The sequence below is a fragment of the Ipomoea triloba genome, chromosome 3, assembly GCF_003576645.1.
Source record: "Ipomoea triloba cultivar NCNSP0323 chromosome 3, ASM357664v1".
Classification (NCBI taxonomy): Eukaryota; Viridiplantae; Streptophyta; class Magnoliopsida; order Solanales; family Convolvulaceae; genus Ipomoea; species Ipomoea triloba.
This window is the reverse complement of record NC_044918.1, coordinates 6,355,890-6,375,936: the sequence shown is the minus strand read 5'-3', so window position 1 is coordinate 6,375,936 and position 20,047 is coordinate 6,355,890. Positions and strand designations below refer to the sequence as shown.

The 20,047-nt window shown below is 33.8% G+C and overlaps 2 protein-coding genes across 2 annotated transcripts; both read left to right on the top strand.

Moving 5' to 3' along the window:
* The first annotated feature begins 1,597 nt into the window (after nucleotides 1-1,597).
* Nucleotides 1,598-5,816, top strand: LOC116014391 (protein DETOXIFICATION 3-like). Its single transcript, XM_031254442.1, has 7 exons — nucleotides 1,598-1,831; nucleotides 2,174-2,718; nucleotides 2,796-2,882; nucleotides 2,991-3,047; nucleotides 3,473-3,711; nucleotides 3,797-4,002; nucleotides 5,664-5,816. The coding sequence occupies exons 1-7, from the start codon at nucleotides 1,598-1,600 to the stop codon at nucleotides 5,724-5,726; spliced, it is 1,431 nt and encodes a 476-aa protein (XP_031110302.1). The 3' UTR covers nucleotides 5,727-5,816.
* A 4,937-nt stretch (nucleotides 5,817-10,753) lies between these two features.
* LOC116014453 (protein DETOXIFICATION 14-like) lies at nucleotides 10,754-13,431 on the top strand. The gene is made up of 6 exons (XM_031254514.1): nucleotides 10,754-11,064; nucleotides 11,183-11,727; nucleotides 11,830-11,916; nucleotides 12,385-12,441; nucleotides 12,527-12,971; nucleotides 13,091-13,431. The coding sequence occupies exons 1-6, from the start codon at nucleotides 10,792-10,794 to the stop codon at nucleotides 13,154-13,156; spliced, it is 1,473 nt and encodes a 490-aa protein (XP_031110374.1). The 5' UTR covers nucleotides 10,754-10,791; the 3' UTR covers nucleotides 13,157-13,431.
* Nucleotides 13,432-20,047: the final 6,616 nt, after the last annotated feature.

Below are 20,047 nucleotides of genomic sequence, written 5' to 3'. Positions count from 1 at the left end.
CATATCACTAATCACCAATCACCAATTAATTAATTAATATCAATATCAATCTATATAAATATAAATATTAATATATAACAATATTACCATATCACTAATCATCAATCACCAATTAATTAATTAATATTAATATTAATATTAATATTAATATATATATATATATATATATATTAATATTAATATATAACANGTTTTTGGAAGTCGAGGGACCACATTAGGTGCAATTGAAAGTCGAAATGCAAAATTGAGAATGAGCAATAGTCGAGGGACCATTTCGGGAAAAAACTCATTCTAATATAGTTAATTACATGTCAATTATATAAATATATATAGATATATAGATATAGATATAGATTATCATATCACTAATCACCAATCACCAATTAATTAATTAATATCAATATCAATCTATATAAATATAAATATTAATATATAACAATATTACCATATCACTAATCATCAATCACCAATTAATTAATTAATATTAATATTAATATTAATATTAATATATATATATATATATATATATTAATATTAATATATAACAATATTACCATATCACTAATCACCAATCACCAATTAATTATTCTTTTTTAAAATAATCACCAATTAATTAATTAATATTAAGAATAATACCATATACCATATTATCAATTATCAATTATATATCACCAATCACCCATCACCCATTAATATTAACAATATTACCATATTATCATTATCATATATTACCATAATAATATTATAGGATGGATAATTAATAAAATAATAAAATAATAAATAAATAAAATAAATGATTTTACCAAAATACCCCTAAGTTTTGGGGGGAAAATTTGGGAGGAGGAAATTGTTTTTATATATAGTATAGATATTAATATATTAGTATATTTAAGAGTGAAATTAATTCATAAAATTAAAGTTGCAACAGCCAACAAGTTTATAAATGCTGATTTTGAGGCTCATATCCTATTTCTCAAAAAAAATGTTTTGACCATTCATTTTCCAAAAATTTTCAAATCTCACAATCATTCTCTACTTTGATTAATTGAAAAACTTAATTCACAATAAATATTGTTTTGACTTGATGAGCTCGACCAACCAGAATTATGCCATATTCACTTAACCACGTCATATATAGTCAGGGTTTTACATATAGTTTGGACTATTTAACCTCACCTGTCACTATAAATGACTCCTCCTTTCGATACTCAAGATTAATAGACTCCTCTTTTTGATGTTTCCTTGGTAGAAAACGAGAAGTCAAGAATAGCACGTACTACAGTGCTCCGTTTGGCTCTCCAAAACTAGATTCCATGTATTTGACTACTTTACTGTATATATGTTTGATACCAATGCAAGTTCATATAGCTGTCAATTTAACAATTATATAATATTCCAGATCATATGTATTAATATGATTATTGGAATAAGAATTTGTCAATTGAAGCAAATCTCACGGATCATGATAATCACAATTTCGATCAACGTGTAATATTGTGTATAATTAAAACCATATTAGGAATCATTACATATATATTTTATTCTGATAGATATTGCCCTGCGGATCGGAGAAGCAGGCCGGGCGGGCGTAAGAGATATGGAGGAGGAGTCGCCGGAAAGGGAAGAGAGGAAATGGAGAATAACTGGGAAAGACTTTTCTCAAGAGATGAAGAAGGTGGGTTGCATTGCCGCGCCGATGGTGGCCGTCGCAGTTTTCCAGTACCTCCTTCAAGTTGCGTCGGTGATGATGGTCGGCCATCTCGGCCAACTCTCGCTCTCTAGCGTCGCCATTGCCACTTCTCTCACTAACGTCACCGGCTTCAGTCTTCTTGTAATCATAACTTCATACCCTACTTAATTAGCTCAGCTCGCATTTATCAGATAAACTCCGTCTTGTAATCCTAGCTTGTAAAATGGTAAACCAGATTAGGTCAGCTCAATCTAAGACTGGGTAAACCTGTCTTGTGATATTGTGATTCTAGCTGGCAAAGGATCACAAGCCTAAGTTGGCTCAAGCCTTTCTTACTGGGTAAATTGAATAAGTAATCTAGCTTGTAACTATTGAGTCAATAGTCGTTTTAAAAAAAAAATTGAGTCAATAGTCTGATCAACTTGACTGGAGTTGTTGTCTTATCATAGAACTTATGAAGAAATTTGTTGTTGTTTATTACAGTCGGGGCTGGTTGGTGGTCTCGAGACCCTTTGCGGGCAGGCTTATGGAGCGCAGCAATATCACAAGCTCAGTGTTTACACTTACAGTGCTATAATCTCTCTATTCCTGGTGACTATGCCGATTTCTGTGTTGTGGATTTTCATGGATAAATTACTGGTTTTAGTGGGACAAGAGCCCTCCATCGCCATTGAAGCCAAGAAATACTCGTTGTGGCTTATTCCTGCACTGTTGGGGGGAGCTATTCAGAAGCCACTGGTTCGATACCTGCAGACTCAGAGCTTGACTCGTCCGCTGCTCTTAAGCTCCTTGGCCGCTCTTTGTTTCCACGTTCCAGTTTGCTGGGCTATGATATTCAAGCTTGGGTTGGGAAACAAAGGGGCAGCCATAGCCTTCAGCTTGGCTAACTGGTTATACATTGTGATCCTTGTGGTTTATGTCAGATATTCCAGTTCGTGTGAGAAGACCCGAGCTGTTCCCTCCATGGATTCTTTTCGTGTTATCGGCCAATTCTTTCGCCTTGCCGTTCCTTCTGCTGTTATGGTTTGGTAATTCCTAGCTTACTGGTTTTAATTTCTCACTCCCAGCCTCGGTTATGATTTTGTTCTGCTTTTGATGTCTGCAGTCTTAAATGGTGGTCGCTTGAGTTACTTATTTTGCTTTCTGGGTTGTTGCCTAACCCAAAACTTGAGACATCGGTGCTGTCAATATGGTACGTAAAACTCTACTGCTTAATATGTCACTACTTTTTGTCAAAGATATGGGAGTTGTATAGTGTGTGATGATGATTTCTCATTTTCTTGGGGTTTTGTTTGATCAGCTTAACAATCTCTACATTACACTTCACAGTATCGTATGGATTCGGAGCTGCTGCAAGGTTTGGTTATATTCATGCCCTTTGTTTTTTTTTGAGTGATATCAGTGAAACCGCTGTCAGGGTAAACTAGACCAGTAAGAAGATAAACTAATTTAGATTATACATAGCTGATCCATTTATAAGTTTGACCCCACAAGGAGAGAGCTATCTAATTGCTTTTTTTGATTTGAGTCTGATAGCAATGTACAATCTAGACAAATTCATCTTATTGTGATTCTTTGCTGGCTAAATCACAAGAAAACTAATAAATAAAATCTCTCCCACTGTAATGAAACTTGTACTCCTGTAACATTGTTGTTATCAAGTCGACTGATCACTTGAATAAAATTGTCCCCTATTTCGAGACCGCCTTAGTCATCAATTTAGGTTTTTAGTTAAAACTGAACCCACGGTGGTTCAACTCAAGTAGTAATTCACATTTGCAGCACCCGAGTTTCGAACGAGTTGGGGGCTGGGAACCCACACAAGGCTCGACTTGCAGCCTGCACGGTGACGTTTGTTGCAGCCGTGGAGACCTTCACAGTAAGCGCAGCTCTGTTTCTCTGCCGGCATTTTGTGGGGCGAGCCTACAGCAGCGAGAAGCAAGTGGTGGATTACATTGCAGCAATGGGCCTTCTTCTCTGCATCTCCATTGTCACTGACACCTTCCAAGCAGTCATTTCTGGTAAGTCAATTGTACGCGCTTAATTTATTGCTGTGGATTCTGCTATTTCTTCTGTGACGGTTTTAGTACTTGAATTCATACCCAGGCATTGCAAGGGGGAGTGGGTGGCAGCATATTGGGGCGTATGTGAATCTGGGGGCGTTTTATCTGATTGGAATTCCAGTTTCTCTAGTTCTGGGCTTCATTCTTCACCAGAGAGCAAAAGGGTTCTGGATTGGAATAGTAATTGGCTCCGCTGTGCAGGCTGCTGTTCTATCCACCATAACAGCCTTCACCGACTGGCAAGAACAGGTCAATAAGTACCAGATATTATAAATAAGTTATTTTTACAGTACCAGATACAATAAAACATACTCTGAGATCGGGGTGGGCATAATTATAAAAAAAACTGACGAAAATTGTAACCTATAGCCGAATTGAAATTTTTTATTTTTAGTCCATTATCGGTTAATAATTATAAAATAATTCAATGAATCGGTTATTTATCCGTTATAAATATTCAAAAACAATGATCACCGAATTACTATATTAATATATATAGGTTATTTAGAGTTTAGGTTAACATTAAGTCCAATGCCTTACCCAGAATATTTTACTAATTTTAAATGTGTGATGACATTCAGTTTTTCGATAATCGTTCAGTTTTTTATTGGTTATATCTTATATTATTGGTCAATTATGAAGATTAAAAAATAACTATAAATTATTTAGGGTGCTTTTGGTTCAAACATTAGAATTAGAATGATAATGGGGATTATATATTTTGTAATGGTAATGAATTTAGGTAAAAAGAGTCTTTTTTTTAATAGCAAATAAAAATTAGAATCAAAATAAATAAAATAAAATATAAATAAATGAATATCTTAAAATATATATTACATATGTACACATGTACATATATGCCAATATATAATAAAGTTTCATATTTAATGCATGGACAATGATCTTTTTATTTATTTTTTTCTTCTTATTTTTTAATTCTATTTTTAATAGTAGGGGATGAAAAGAGTTAATAACTAATTTGATCCTCGATTATAGTAATTTCTATCAATTTAGTTCTAATCAACTTTTTGTGCTTAATTATGTCATCGACTTTAATAATTTTACTCAATTGAACTCTCTGTTAAGATAGCTTGTTAATTTCACTTTAATTAATACTTAATTTAGTCATCAATATAATTATAGTAGTTGTACTCAAGTTAGTCTTCAACTATAGTGGTTTTATTCAATTTAGTCATTGACTATAGTAATTTTTCTCGATTTAGTCATTGATTATATTATAACAGTCAATGACTGAATTGGATAAAATCATCGAAGTCAATGATCTAATTAAGTACAAAAAAATTGTTTAGGACTAAATAAAAAAAACCGTTATAATTGATGACTAAATTGAGTATTAATTAGAAAGGAAAATGGTATGTGTTTTATAATTTCCTAAAATTTGATAATAGGATAACAAAAATATGTAAATAAATAAAATAATAGTATCAAATTCCATAATAAGATACAAAAATGTCAAATAAATTAAATACAATCTTACTTTTCGATTTGTTATTAATCTCAATCAACCATTTAAAGTTTTGTGATTATCGAATTAATCGATAAATTCTGCCAGAATTGTCACTATAGTGATAGTGTATGAGTATATTTATGGCCCAGTTTGGTAAATGGCTGTTGGCTGATTGGGCTGGCTGTTTGGGGTAGGAGGTATGCTTAGTTGATAACATTGGCTGATTGTAGAAAGTTGTTTGATAAATTAGCTGTTAGCTGATAGCTGTTTGTTATAATTTCTTTTCTCAAAAAGCTAATTGAAAATGCTGCTTTGAATAGCCTTTTGAATTTTAGTATTTTGGAGTTACAAAAAGCTTATTAACCAAACAACTAATAATAGTTAAATAAGTTAAAATTGACTGATAGGCTGATTATTTACGACCCATATGTTATTTTTACAGGCGACAACGGCCGAGGAAAGGATATCAGAAGGCAGAGAATCCCAGGACAAGTTTAGTCATTAATGTCTGCGCACACCATATAAGAAAAACAATTTTGCTCGGGAGAATGTTTAATTTGGACATCAATTTCGATACACTTCTGTATTATTATCCGATGATAAAGTGGCATGATATGATTTTATTATTGAATTATTACTTTTTCTAATGATTTCATATAACGACAAACTATAGACGACGACACATAGTTATCGTTAGAATTCAGGAGTAAGATTATGTAAAGATTCCAATGTTTTTGTCCAGCCGAGTTATTAGAGAGTATCTCGAGTACCAATTGTTATACGGTAGATTGTGGACCATGGTCACAGAATGTCGTCATTTTATTAAGTAAAAGAAACGGTTGCGGCGAAGCTCTGTAAAGGATATTACAGTTCATCTCAAAAGATATTGTCTCACATTTGTTTTTATATTATCAAATGAAACTATAGTTATATCGAAATGTAACTGTAGTTGTGTTGAAAGGAAACTGCAGTGTATATAAAATTAAATTGAATAACAGTTTCACATTTTTGGGTGTATATTGTTCAATGAAATTGTAGTTATATCGAAATGATATTGTAGTTGTATTGAAAAGAAACTGCAGTGTATTATAAAAGAAACTGTAGTTGTGTTGAAAGTAAACTGAATAACAGTTTCACATATTTGTTTGAGTGTATATGTCGAATGAAAATGCAGTTATATCGAAAAGAAACTGCAGTTGTGTTGAAATGTAACTGCAGTGTATATAAGCTGAAAGTGAAAGGCGTGGAACGGAGACCGTTTCAGCCGTTTGTTTTCATTAATCAAAACGACGTCGTTTTGATGCATGGTCCACGGTAAAATTTGCTCTCGAGTAATTGATCAATTAATGTTTAATTTTATTTGTAATGATAAAATAAAAATTAATAAAGACTTCTTATGAGCGAAAATGTACATGTGATGAAGAAACCTGATATAGTTAGGCGAATCGTGTTACTTGAGTTATTAAAAAAAGCTTCTTAAAAAAAACTTAGATAAGTTTGTTATGTTGTTAATTTAGTAACCATAACGTTACAAGTTCAAAAAAAAAAAATAATAACGTTACAAGTTTGAATTGTGAGAACATTCTATTAACTTTTTTGGTTTGATCCAATCAACTATGATCAGTTTAGATTAATGTCTCTTTTGTTATCCTTTATAGACTAGACTTTTAGTTGTGAGCTTTTCTCATCACAATAAACTGGTTTCTTTCAAAAGTCAAATCCGTGACTAGGGATGGCAATGGGTCGGGTGTGGGTCGGGGATGGCTACATCCATCACCCGACCCACCTTATATTTGCTCCACCCACCCTCACCCCCAACCCGCATGGGGTGGACTTTTTAAAAACCCACCCCACCCCTACCGGGTGTGGGTGCCCACTACGGGTACCCACCACTTATCAACTTAATATTTTTTTAAAAAAATATTTAAATTACTTACACATAATAAAATTCATTTGTTATACTAAAACATAAAATAATAGACAAATTTCAATATAATAACTAAATTGTTAATTTTTAAAAATTTACTTAGTAGCTTAAATATAAAAATAGTAAAAAGTTCCTCAGAGTTATTGAGACTTTTATAATTAACTATATACTAGTGCTACTTATTTTACTATTTTATATATATACACACATATGGTGGGTCGGGTGGGGTTTTAGGCGTGTTTTGTACATAGAACTCGAATTCAACCCGATCCACCGTGGGTTTACTTTTTAAAGACCCACCCCGACCCACCACCTACTATCACCCAAAACAACCCGATCCATGCGGGGTGAATTCAGGTAGATATTCACGGGATGAATTGAAATTGCCATCGCTATCCGTGACACTAAAATTGTGGAATAAATTTCAATTTTAGCAGCGAAAATCATCATTCTAATTCTTCAATTATCTCTATTATTACTTTTCATTTCTATTTTTTAGTATAGTAATTTTTTTGTCTTTAAATTTGTTAATTTGTTAAAAAATCATTTCACAAATAATTGATAATTGAAGATATTGACATGGAAAAAAGTTGTTATTCACTATTTTTTTAAAATTACTTTATGAGTCACACTTATATGAGACAAATCGAATCTAGGATAATTATTTATTACTTATGATAAAAATTATATACTTATTACATAAAATTTAATATCAATTTGAAATAAATAAACTGTTATTGTCAACTAGTATGTAGTGTGATGTCACTTCTATTATCATTCCAAATAAGTGGTCATAGAAACGAACTCCGGTGGTGGGGACATGGTCACATGAATCCTTTGGGCTGCAAATACTACTAGGGTTGCAAAGAATCATGAGTGTTTCAATATATACACACACACACACACACACACACACACACACACACACACACACACACACAATTTATCAAACATTCTCAGCCCAAATTGTCTCTTGCTCCTCTGCTGAAGTCGAGTATCGTGCAATGGCTACTGCGACAAGTGAATTGAAATGGTTGAAAGCACTTTTCCTTGATCTTGGTATTTCTCATGCTACACAAATGCAATTGTATTGCGATAGCCAAGCAGCATTGCACATCGGTCGTAATCCGGTCTTTAATGAGTGAACCAAGCACATTGAAGTCGATTGTCATTTTATTCATAATGAATTTCAGTATGATAATATTCAACCCTCTTATGTTCATACTTCTATGGAAGTGGCAGATGTTTTGACCAAGGCATTGGTCAAGTTTCAATTTAAATGTCTTTTAAACAAGTTAGCATTCTTGATGTTCATGCTCCCACTTGAGGGGTATTAGAGCGTCCCTATCAATAGTTTTTTTGGGGTTTATGACAAATAATGATTTGATTCTTGGCTTTGAAACTGATGTAGGAAGGGGATACTTAATGCTTTGTTCCTCCTGCAAGTAACAAGTTAATGTCAGAAATAAATAAAAAAAAATAACAAAGAGAGCAGCAGTGCACGCCTCACGTTTGGCACGCACTGCCGCCCCAGCGGGCGCATGCTTCCCACGCGCTCGCTGAGGCGAGTCAGAGTAGCCGCCAGCTGGCGGCCATTCTTACTTTGAACATACTTTTTAGGGAAAATGGCGCTTTTTCCCCCTATGTTATGTGCATATAGCACTTTTTCCCCCTGTGTTATTAAAGTGGCTGTTTTTCCCCCTGAAATGTTAAATTGACATTTTTACCCTTAAAAATAATTATTTCATTTACTTTTCTTCTCCAACAAATTATTATTTATATGTATGGATGATCACGATTCGGTTCGAACCTAACCAAACACTGTAGCAATCATACTGAAATAGTATGGACGGTTCTGGTTAAGATTCAGAACCGAAAAAAATAAAATTAAATAATTGTTGAACCGTGAACCGGAACTGAACCATTGTCATATATAGTGAAAATGATCAAACACTTATTTTGATAAATCGGTACGGTTCGATTCCAATTTCTATTTTGAACCGCCAATCAAAACTTATTTATTTATTTTTTTTAATTTTATTTCTTATTTAAAAATAGTCTAAATTCAACAATTATTTTTTTTTTCGATTTTGAATCGTAACTGTAACTACCGTCCATACTATTTAAGTTCAATTGCTACAGTGTTCGATTAGGTTTGTATCGAACCGTGATCTTCCATACATATTAGTAATAATTGGTTGGAGAATAAAAATAAATGAAATAATTATTTTTCGACGCGTAAAAATGTCAATTTAACAATACAGGGGAAAAAACTACCACTTTTAAAATAACTGAGGGGGGAAAATTACCACTTTAATAACACAGGGGGAAAAAGTGCTATATGCACATAACATAGGGGTAAAAAGTGTCATTTTCCCTACTTTTTATTTTATTCTTTTTGAATTTTCATAATTATTTTTATTTTCTTTTTTCTTTTTCTCTTTTTTCTCTCTCTTCCCACTTTCTCTTTCCTAATCACACTTATAAAAACTCCTAAAAATCCATTGATAAGGATGCTCTTAGGATGTCTTCAACCCAGCAAGCCTTCCACTTGCTAGGTGAGGTGGTCAAAAGAATTATTTTTTTATTACTTTATTTGTCACATAGATTAGCAAACTTGCTACTGCAGCAAGTTTGCTAAATGACAGTTTTTTTGTCATTTGACAGAAAAGCTGTCCGATTTTACTCTTTTTTTGTTTGTTTTCAAACATATGATTTTTTTCTTTTTGTTTGTTTTATTTTCCTTTACGCGTGTGTATATTAATTTTTAAAAATTATAAATTATTACTTTAATTTTTTGTAATTTGTTTTATAATCTATTTTTTTTTTATATACGTACTAAAATTTTTTAGTATTTAAAAGTACTTTATATACAAAATTATGTTTCTGAGTTTTCATTTTTGTTATTATTAGTAGAATTAATTTTATTTTTGGTTCTAGATTTATTTGTGGTAGTTCAGTTTTAGTCTTTTTTTATTGGAACATTTATATTTGGTCCTAGTATTATTGTGACATGACCATTTTTGGTCCTCTATCGACAAAGCAGTTGTAATGTCGTTAAATACAAAGGTATTTCGGTCTTCAATTACAGATTTTTTTTTTTAAATAAACATAAAAATATAGCGGGGTCAACTTACTTTGTATAAAAATGATCGAAAAATCATTGTATTTTACGACATTTCAACAATTTTGTTGACGGATGACCAAAAATGGTCATGCCACAATAATACTAGGACCAAATGTGGATGTTTTAATTAAAAAAAAAGGACTAAAAGTGAAATGTAACCTATAAATCTAGGACAAAAAATGAAATTAACTCTTTTTAGTATTTAAATGTACTTTATATATTGATATAAATTAATAATGTTGAAGAGAAAATAATATTTATTGAGAAAAAAGTATTAATTTTTTAAAGTGATGTGAAATTGGAGCCCACTTTGAAAAGGACCTTGTGGTCTAGTGGTATCAAATTTTTTCCTGTCTCAGTGGAGTCACTACTAACTCTTGTGGTTCAATAGGTTGAGAAAGTTGGAGGATAAGGATAATCTTATTTTAGGAAGACTTTTCTTTCCTTATATCTTCTTTTCCTTTTCTTGGAGCAAGGACAACCTGTTTGTATAAATGAAAGGCAACAAAGGGGGTGATGGAAGGAGAAGAGGCGCTGCTTCAAGAAAACACAGAAAGGGCAGCCATGGCGGAAGAGGCGCTACTTCCACCGCCGGAGGCGGGTAGCAAGGGTTTCGTGGGAGAGCTGAAAGATGTAAGTCACATAGCCCTGCCAATGATTATCGTGACAGTGTCGCAGTATCTCCTGCGCACTTCTCCCATGCTAATGTTAGGGCATCTCGGCGAGCTCCCGCTCTCCAGCGCCTCCATCGCCACTTCTCTCTGCAACGTCACCGGCTACAGCCTTCTCGTAAGTACCATACCATTCCAAATTTTAATCCTATTTTTTTTTATGTAATCGTAATCTTGAATCTTCATTCTTCAATCGATTTGAGATAGCTAATCAAACGTTTGAAATCACAAAACAGTTTGGAATGTCCAGCGCGCTGGAGACGCTGTGCGGGCAGGCATACGGAGCAGGACAGTATCGAAAACTAGGAGCGTTTACCTACGGCGCCATTCTCTGTCTCTTCCTGGTTTGTATTCCTGTGTTGATACTCTGGATTTTCGCCGGAAAATTGCTCATATTAATCGGTCAAGATCCTTCGATCGCGGCGGAGGCCGGAAAGTACGCGATTTGGTTGATTCCGACGCTGTTTCCTTACGCGATTCTCCAGTCTCTGGTTCGCTACCTGCAAACTCAGAGCCTGATCTTTCCAATGATGTGGACCGCCGTCGCAGCTCTCGGCGTCCAGCTCCCGATTTGCTGGGCTTTCGTCTTCAAGCTCAACTTAGGGAGCGCCGGAGCCGCCTTATCAATCGGCGTTTCTTATTGGTTTAATGTCATTTTGATTCTGATTTATGTCAAGTACTCGTCAACCTGCAAGAAAAGCCATACATCTCTTTCTAGAGAGGTTTACTCAACTATGGGGGAGTTCTTTCGCTTTGCTGTCCCCTCTGCTGTAATGGTCTGGTAAATAACACCATTTCAATTTCATTTTCATTTTCATCTCTTTACATGTGCATTAGCAGAATAATAGAACAGAGTGTTTTCATTCTCCATAAATTGCTCTAGTTTGGAATGGTGGTCATTTGAGCTGATTGTGCTGTTATCTGGGATCTTGCCAAATCCAAAACTGGAGACTTCTGTGCTAGCTATATGGTATGCTTCTCATCTCTTTATTTTTTTTTTCTATTTTACTTTTTTGAGTGACGAAGGAAACAGAACATTGACTATCTAAGGTTGTGGGCATGATAAACCATGCCCTGTATCGACTTTAGCCAGCCAGCAAAAGATCATGCAAAAGTAAACCAGCTTACCTGTCTATAGTTGGCCTTGTAAACCTAATAACCCGTAAAAGATTACAAAAAGGTAAACCAGTGTAGATGGCCCATCCTTGTGACCTAGCCAGCAAAAGACCATACAAAAATAAACTAGTTTAAGTTGCCAATAGTTGGCCAGCTCAGACCAAGAAAATCAATAGGCTGTTCCATTGTTATTCAAACTTGTAACTTTATAGCTACCGAATCAACAACCTGACTAACTTGACTAAGATTGTCCCAGTATGCTTTTGATGTGATTTAGATACATTCTGAAGTCTGTGTTTTCTATTTTACCTTTTCTATGCAGCTTTACTACCACTTCAGTTCACTACCACATTCCCTACTCTTTTGGTGCTGCTGCAAGGTTCTCTCTCGATTCATTTATTTCTTGACACTAAAACATTGATGAATTCTACCAATTAGCTAGTTTAATTCATTTTTCTATACAGTGTTCGAATTTCGAATGCGCTGGGAGGTGGGAAGCCACAGGCAGCAAGAGTTGCACTCTCTGCTGTCCTGATCCTATCAGTTACAGAGGTTTTACTTGCCAGTATAACCATATTTTGCTGCCGTTATGTATGGGGATATGTGTTTACCTATGAGCAAGAAGTGATCACTTACATTAAAGACATCACACCTCTTCTCTGCCTCTCAATCATCTTGGATGGTACACAAGCAGTCCTGTCCGGGGTTGCCAGAGGCACTGGGTGGCAACACATAGGAGCATATGTAAACCTAGGATCATATTACCTGGTTGGCATTCCTGTGGCTCTGCTACTTGGATTTGTGTTGCACCTGAGAGGAGAAGGCCTGTGGAGTGGTTTGGTTGCCGGAGCATTCGTGCAGTCCATCGCGCTTTCTCTTATCACAGGCTTCACAAACTGGGAAAAACAGGTCTGTGTTGATTAGTTTAAGTACGCATTTATGTTGCAGCATTATTATCAGCTTAAACTTTTAGTTGAAACAAACAAATCTTTCAATTCTGATCCCGATTTTCGAAATGGACACTGCAGGCAGTAAAAGCAAGGCAGAGGATGTTTGATGAGCAAATGCTGCCTCAGAATGAGTTTCTTGAATAAACGATTGTGCAGCCTACAACACAATTTATCACTTAAGAACTAATTGAACTGTTCGGGTTGCTACTACATTTTGATTTTTATGCAGTGAATTGTACAATATTTTTGGTTAATTTATTGAAGTGATTGGGGATAGAGATGAGCATTTGTCGCCATAAATGCTACGATTTCAACAGATCTTGTGATGTGTAACTTCACCATTACTCATCTTTGTCCCACCACACCTAATATTTTGATCAAATGACCAAATTAAATTTCAATAATATTCTGTTCTGTCACAACACTCACCTTGCTTGCATGCATGCATGGCAATAACTAAGAAGACGACAATCATTGTACTAGAAAATTAAACACCCTATTTGTCTATTAAAATCGGAATAGAAAAAATTAAACTTGATCACCCCTCTTAATTAATATAATTTGGACACATTTTATTTTCATACTAGGTGGATACAAAGTTACAAAAATCGAAGTTAACCCGAGCGTCATACACTGCCAGAATAAAACAAGAATCTTTTTTTTTTTTTTTGAAAACAAATCTGATTTTCCATAAATCAAATAATAAAACAATAATAAGATTTTTTTAGATGTAGATTTATAAAAATATGAAGGTCATGAGACAAGTAATCATAGATTGTTGCTAGAGAATCTGTTAAGTATTCACCACCATTGCATGTGACAAAGCAATGTGAATCTTTAATTTATCAATTCTTTAAAATGGTTATTTTCTTTTTTGAAATAAAAATGGTTAATTTTTAAAATCGCCATTAGCATGCGAAGAATGTAAAAATATTGCTATGTTTTAAGTTTCATTTTCTATACACGCTAGTTTCATAATAATAATACCAAAGTATTATTTTAGTTCTACCACAATTTCATTTGACAATATACATTATTACATGAGTCATATTTTGTAGTTTCATTTTCCACATACATAGTTTACTTATAGTAATGTTAAGTATTATTTTAATTACACTCCAGATTCATTTTCATTTGACAATATATGTTATTATATGACTCTAGATTTTAATTTCATTTTTCACATATGCTAGTTTCATTATAATAACATCATTTTAATTATACTACAATTTCATTTGACAATATACGTTGTTGAATGAGCTCTTTTTTTTAGTTTCATTTTTCACTATACACTAGTTTCATCATAGCAACATTAAAGTATCAATTTAATTCTATTATAGTTTTATTTAACGACTATAGTCCACATAATAACACTATGTGAACCATGCTCAATTGTATAACAATTGGTGACAAATGTTAGCCTAATCTTCTCAGTTCTCAACACAAGTGGGCTTGAACGGTAAAAGTTCCTCACCTTGGTCGATCCAATGCTTCAGAGTGCTCATCTCCTAAATGCTTTCTGTTTAATTTGATCCGGTGATTGGATTATTGGGTCAATTACGTTGCCACAATATATATAATCACATCGATTATAAATTATATACATTATTCAAAGTTCAAACTTCAAATAATATCTAATTAGTAAATAAATTTGATTAAAATAACCTGTAATGTTAGAAAATTGTTGCATGAAATTTACTATAAGCTTGAGGTGGGTCGCATAAAATACCCAATCCATGCATGCTACACTAACTCTACAATTATTTGCCTTCTATAGTAGCCAATTTTGAACTCAAAGGGCCTTAAATCTTTTCTTTTTTTTTCTTAATTATGAAAACCTACCATCACTATTTGGTTGTATTCGGAATTAGATAGGAATTAAGTGGAAATAGAATTTTAATTCCCTCAAACCAAACGCTCTGTAAGGGGTTTGGTTTTTTACTCTCTAGGAATGAGAAAATTATGCTATGGACCCCCAAGATGGACTTAGGTCCATGTTCACAATTTTAAAACTCTATGTTCACAATTTTAGAACTTTATATTCACAATTTTATATCTCAATATACAAAATTACATTACTCAATATTCACAATTTTTGAACTTTATATTCACAATTTTTGAATTCTATATTCACAATTACATAACTCTATGTTCACAATTTCAGAACTCTATGTTCACAATTTCAGAACTCTATAGTCAATAGTATAACACAATTTTTGAATCTATATAACAAAATTATGAACATAGAGTTTTAAAATTGTGAACATAGACCTAAGTCCACTGTCCACCTAGAAAGGTAGACTTGGGTCCATGGCATAACAACCGCTAGCAATGATACTGTTTCAAATTCACCCTTATCTTTCTACATTACTTTAAGTCTTTAATTAACCAGATAACAAGGAAAATGTTTTCTTTGAATTTGAGGAAAACTAGATTTTCTTTTGTTTGGGTTGGACGAAAAATATTTTTCATTGGAAAACATTTTCCTTAAGAACAAGGAAAACATTTTATATGGCCACTCCTTGGTATTTTGTTTTCCATGGAAAACAAGGAGGAGAATTATGTCTTCACTAATTTTTTTTTAATTACCGTTATTATTGTTGTTGTTATTATTGTGTAGAGGTATAGTTGTCTTTATACTCATTATTCATCACAATTTCAAATCCAACCAAACAATGAAATTTATATTCCTAGTAATTTAATTTCTTTTTCACCAATAAAACAATGGAATATATTTTCCTGATAATTTTTTTTTCATGGAATTTGAATTCCGTTTCTTTCAAATATTTTTTAGCGAACAAAACGGGCTGTTAAGGAGTAAAATTGAGTGAGTAAGATTTGGAATTACATGTAATAGAACTCAATTATATATTGGTGTAGTATGTACCATGTGAGACATCTGAGCATGATATTATTATCCAGCACCAATTTATGACAAGATGCATTCAATGCATTTAAGGAGTCTAGAGTCTAGACGATCATAAAGTTTAATTTTTTCATCATTAAACCCAAGCATAGTGGAGTGGTACGATTTGTTTTTGTTTTTGTTTTTTTTTGTTTTTGTTTTGGTTTTTTAACTTGGAGTCTAGTGCCATCCGGTTGCACCCTCACATGAGAAGGGGTGAGTTTGAACCTCAGTGGAAGCGATATTGGCATAGTGGAGTGGTACGATCATAAAGTTTAATTTTTTCATCATTAAACCCAAGCATAGTGGAGTGGTACGATTTGTTTTTGTTTTTGTTTTTTTTTTTGTTTTTGTTTTTTTTTTTTGTTTTGGTTTTTTAACTTGGAGTCTAGTGCCATCCGGTTGCACCCTCACATGAGAAGGGGTGAGTTTGAACCTCAGTGGAAGCGATATTGACCCTTTGTGCTTTATTTGGTTGAGGAAGTAGCTATAAATTTACGCTTCAGAACAACAAAGGTACCAAATTATATTATTATACGTACAAAAAGCCAAACCCTAATTCGACCAATCGTGGACCCCTGGTGCGAAACGACGTCTTTAGGAAATACACAGAAATCATCCTCCTAATATTCGAATACACAAAACACGGCAACACCAAATACACATACCACTAACAACTTGTCTATTTAACACTTACCCCTGTGTTTAAGTACCACTAACATGAATATACAGTACCACTACACAGTACTCCTAACATGAATACACAGAATCCTTGTCTATAATACACCGAATGACTTGAGGGAATACATGTTTAAGTACCCCTAACATAAATACACAGAATCGTAGTCTACAATACACAGAATGTCACACCAAATACACAAACACTCACCCCTGTGTTTAAGTACCACTAGCATAAATATACAATACCACTACATAGTACCACTAACATGAATATACAATACCACTAACATGAATACACAGAATCCTTGTCTATAATACACAGAATGACTTGAGGGAATGCACATAATATTGACACAGCTACACAGAAATCATTCTCCTAACATTCGAATACACAAAACACGTCACAACCTATGTTTAAGTACTACTAACTGAATACACAGAATCGTAGTCTACAATACACAGAATGCCTTCAAAGAATACACAGAATATTAATACAAATACACAGACCACATCCACCTAACCTTAGGATCATCTAGTTGTTTAAAAAATAATCCTATAACTATTATCATATAGTTCAATCAACGAATATCAAATACGAATTCATTTATTTGCATCAACAACAAACAAATCAAAATCGCCAATCTGAACAACACATTTTTTTTTTAATATTTGGAAGTTAACGGTCGAAACGGGAAACATGATTTTCAAACAAACAAATCATTAATTAAAATGACCAAAATGACGTAGTTTTGGTATGGATTGTACACCCTGGTCCATGATATAAATTGTCCAATTCGACACCAAATTAATGAAGTTCATCATCTCTAAATTGGGGTTTTTTTTTTTTGAGTGATCTCTAAATTGTTTGTGGTGAGTTCGAACCTTCACCCTACCAAGAGTATCATCAATCAGTTATAATATACTGCTCATCTACTATATTAATAAAACTCAACACTCATAATAATTTTATTAATAAAAGAGAAAAAAAAAGGTAGTAAAAAATTTAAATTATATATATATATATGCATTCAGGTACGGGGAAGGGTTTCCGTGCAGTTGTGCGGTACGCACCTTAAGCATTACAATGACGCACCTTATGGACACAAACTATGCATTTTAAGCACACAATAAACAAAGCACCTTAAAAACAAAAACCACACGCAACTAAAGCTTTAGGTTGGCGCACATTAAGTACACAAACCACGCACTTTAAGTACACAAACCAAGCACCTTAAGAATAAAAGTCACGCACCTAAGGTTTTAAAATGGTGCACCTTAAGTTTCAACAACTCACGCACCTTAAGCATACAAATCACGCACCTTAAGAAGGAAAACTGCGCACCTTAAGCACACAAACCACACACCTTAAGAAGGAAACCTACGCACCTTAAGAAGAAAAAACTACGCACCTAAAGCCACCGCACAACCGCATTAGAAAAGGCTAATCGCACAGGTTGTGCTATTATGCACCTTAAGCACACAAACAAAACACCTTAAAATCACAAACCACGCGCACCTAAAGCTTTAGGCCGACGCACCTTATGTACACAAACCACACACCTAAAGTTTTAAAATGACGTAACTTAAGTTTCAACAACTCACACACCTTAAGCATGCATATCACACACCTTAAGAAGGAAAATCACGCATCTTAAGCTTTAGGTTCACTCACCTTAAGTTTCAACACTCACGCACCTTAAGCATACAAATCACGCACCTTAAGAAAAAAATTACGCACCTAAAGCCACCGCACAACCTCACAGGAGACACCCCATCCCACCACACAGAAACTAAATTCTATATATATATGGAATGGTTCATGTGCGGGATTGCTCCCAGGTAAGAAATGTGGTTAAATTTGAGCCATTGATCAAATCTAGATCAATGGCTCAAATCAATGAATTTTTTTTTTAAAAAAAACACAGGTCCTCCATTAATACTATCATCTGAGCACCTGGGATGACAAACATGACGCACCTTAAGTACAAAAACTATGCACCTTAAGAATACAAACAAAGCACCTTAAAAACACAAACCACACACCTAAAGTTTTTAAATGGTGCACCTTAAGTACATAAATCACGCATCTTAAGCACACAAATCACGCACCTAAAGGTTTAAAATGACGCACTTTAAGTACACAAACCACGCACCTTAACATACAAATCGCGTACCTTAAGAAGGAAATTCACGCACCTTAAGAAAGAAAAACCACGCACCTTAAGAAGGAATTCATGCACCTTAAATTTGACCTAAATGCAAAAAGACTAAATTGACACCGTGCGTTTTTTAATCATTGTTAATTTGAACGTTGATTTAGGCAAGATCAATGGTTCAAATTTAACTGCACAACCGCACATGAGATCATCAACCGCACGGAAATTCATTTATATATATATATATATATATATATATATATATATATATATATATATATATATATATATAGAGAGAGAGAGAGAGAGAGAGAGAGAGAGAGAGAGAGTAGCGTTCAGGTGTGGCCGCGTCTTCCCGTGCGGCCGGTGCGGTTTACACCACTCAACGTTAAGAAATGCACCAAAAAATATGCACTATTAGGTACAAATCATCTACAACACACCACTACGTATGAAAAAATACACCTCACAGTGTTTAGAAATGCACAATTAGAAACATGGGAGTTATGAGTTGTTTTTACGTATTTTCATTGTGGTGCATTTCTTAACATTGAGTGGTACATTTCGTAACATTGAGTGATGTGAACCGCACCGACCGCACGAGAATGCGCGGCCACAGTTGAACAGATTTCTATATATATATATATATATATATATATATATAATGTTACGCTTTTCAGCAATTCCAGGTCCTTTAGCTTGGTGGATGATTACTTTGTTCAATCTCTGACACTTATTTTTTGGAAAAATGGAAAATCAATCTGACTTTCTAATAATTACAATAAGCACTACATATTTGGGCATGTGATCTGACTCATGCCATAATGAACTAATTTGTCTTCATGTCTTATACATGCCAACGCCAGGGCCAAAAATCACCTCAGCTCGTACTCACGGGGGCGGTGGAATTTGTAGCTAATAAATACCGAGTATGAAATTTTTTACAACTACTCCAATTCGTAATTTTGTCACTGAGAGAATAAATTAGATCAAAATATGCGTTTATCTTTTACATTATATTACTTCTTCTCCCATTACATTATACTGTATTACTTATTAAGATAGAGACGAAGAGTTGTGTTTTGCCAAGTGATGAGTATATATTAGTGGGGAACTTAATTGAGTGAGAATGGTTCAACATATTGATAAGTTACAAGTTGTTATGTAGAGTTAAGCACCTTGTGCTCAGATAATATGTAGTTACTCTCCCATATGAGAGGCCATGAGATCGAGCCTCAGTGGAAATCCCTATCTTTGATTTGTTGGCTTCATTATTGGGTCGGTTAATTTACC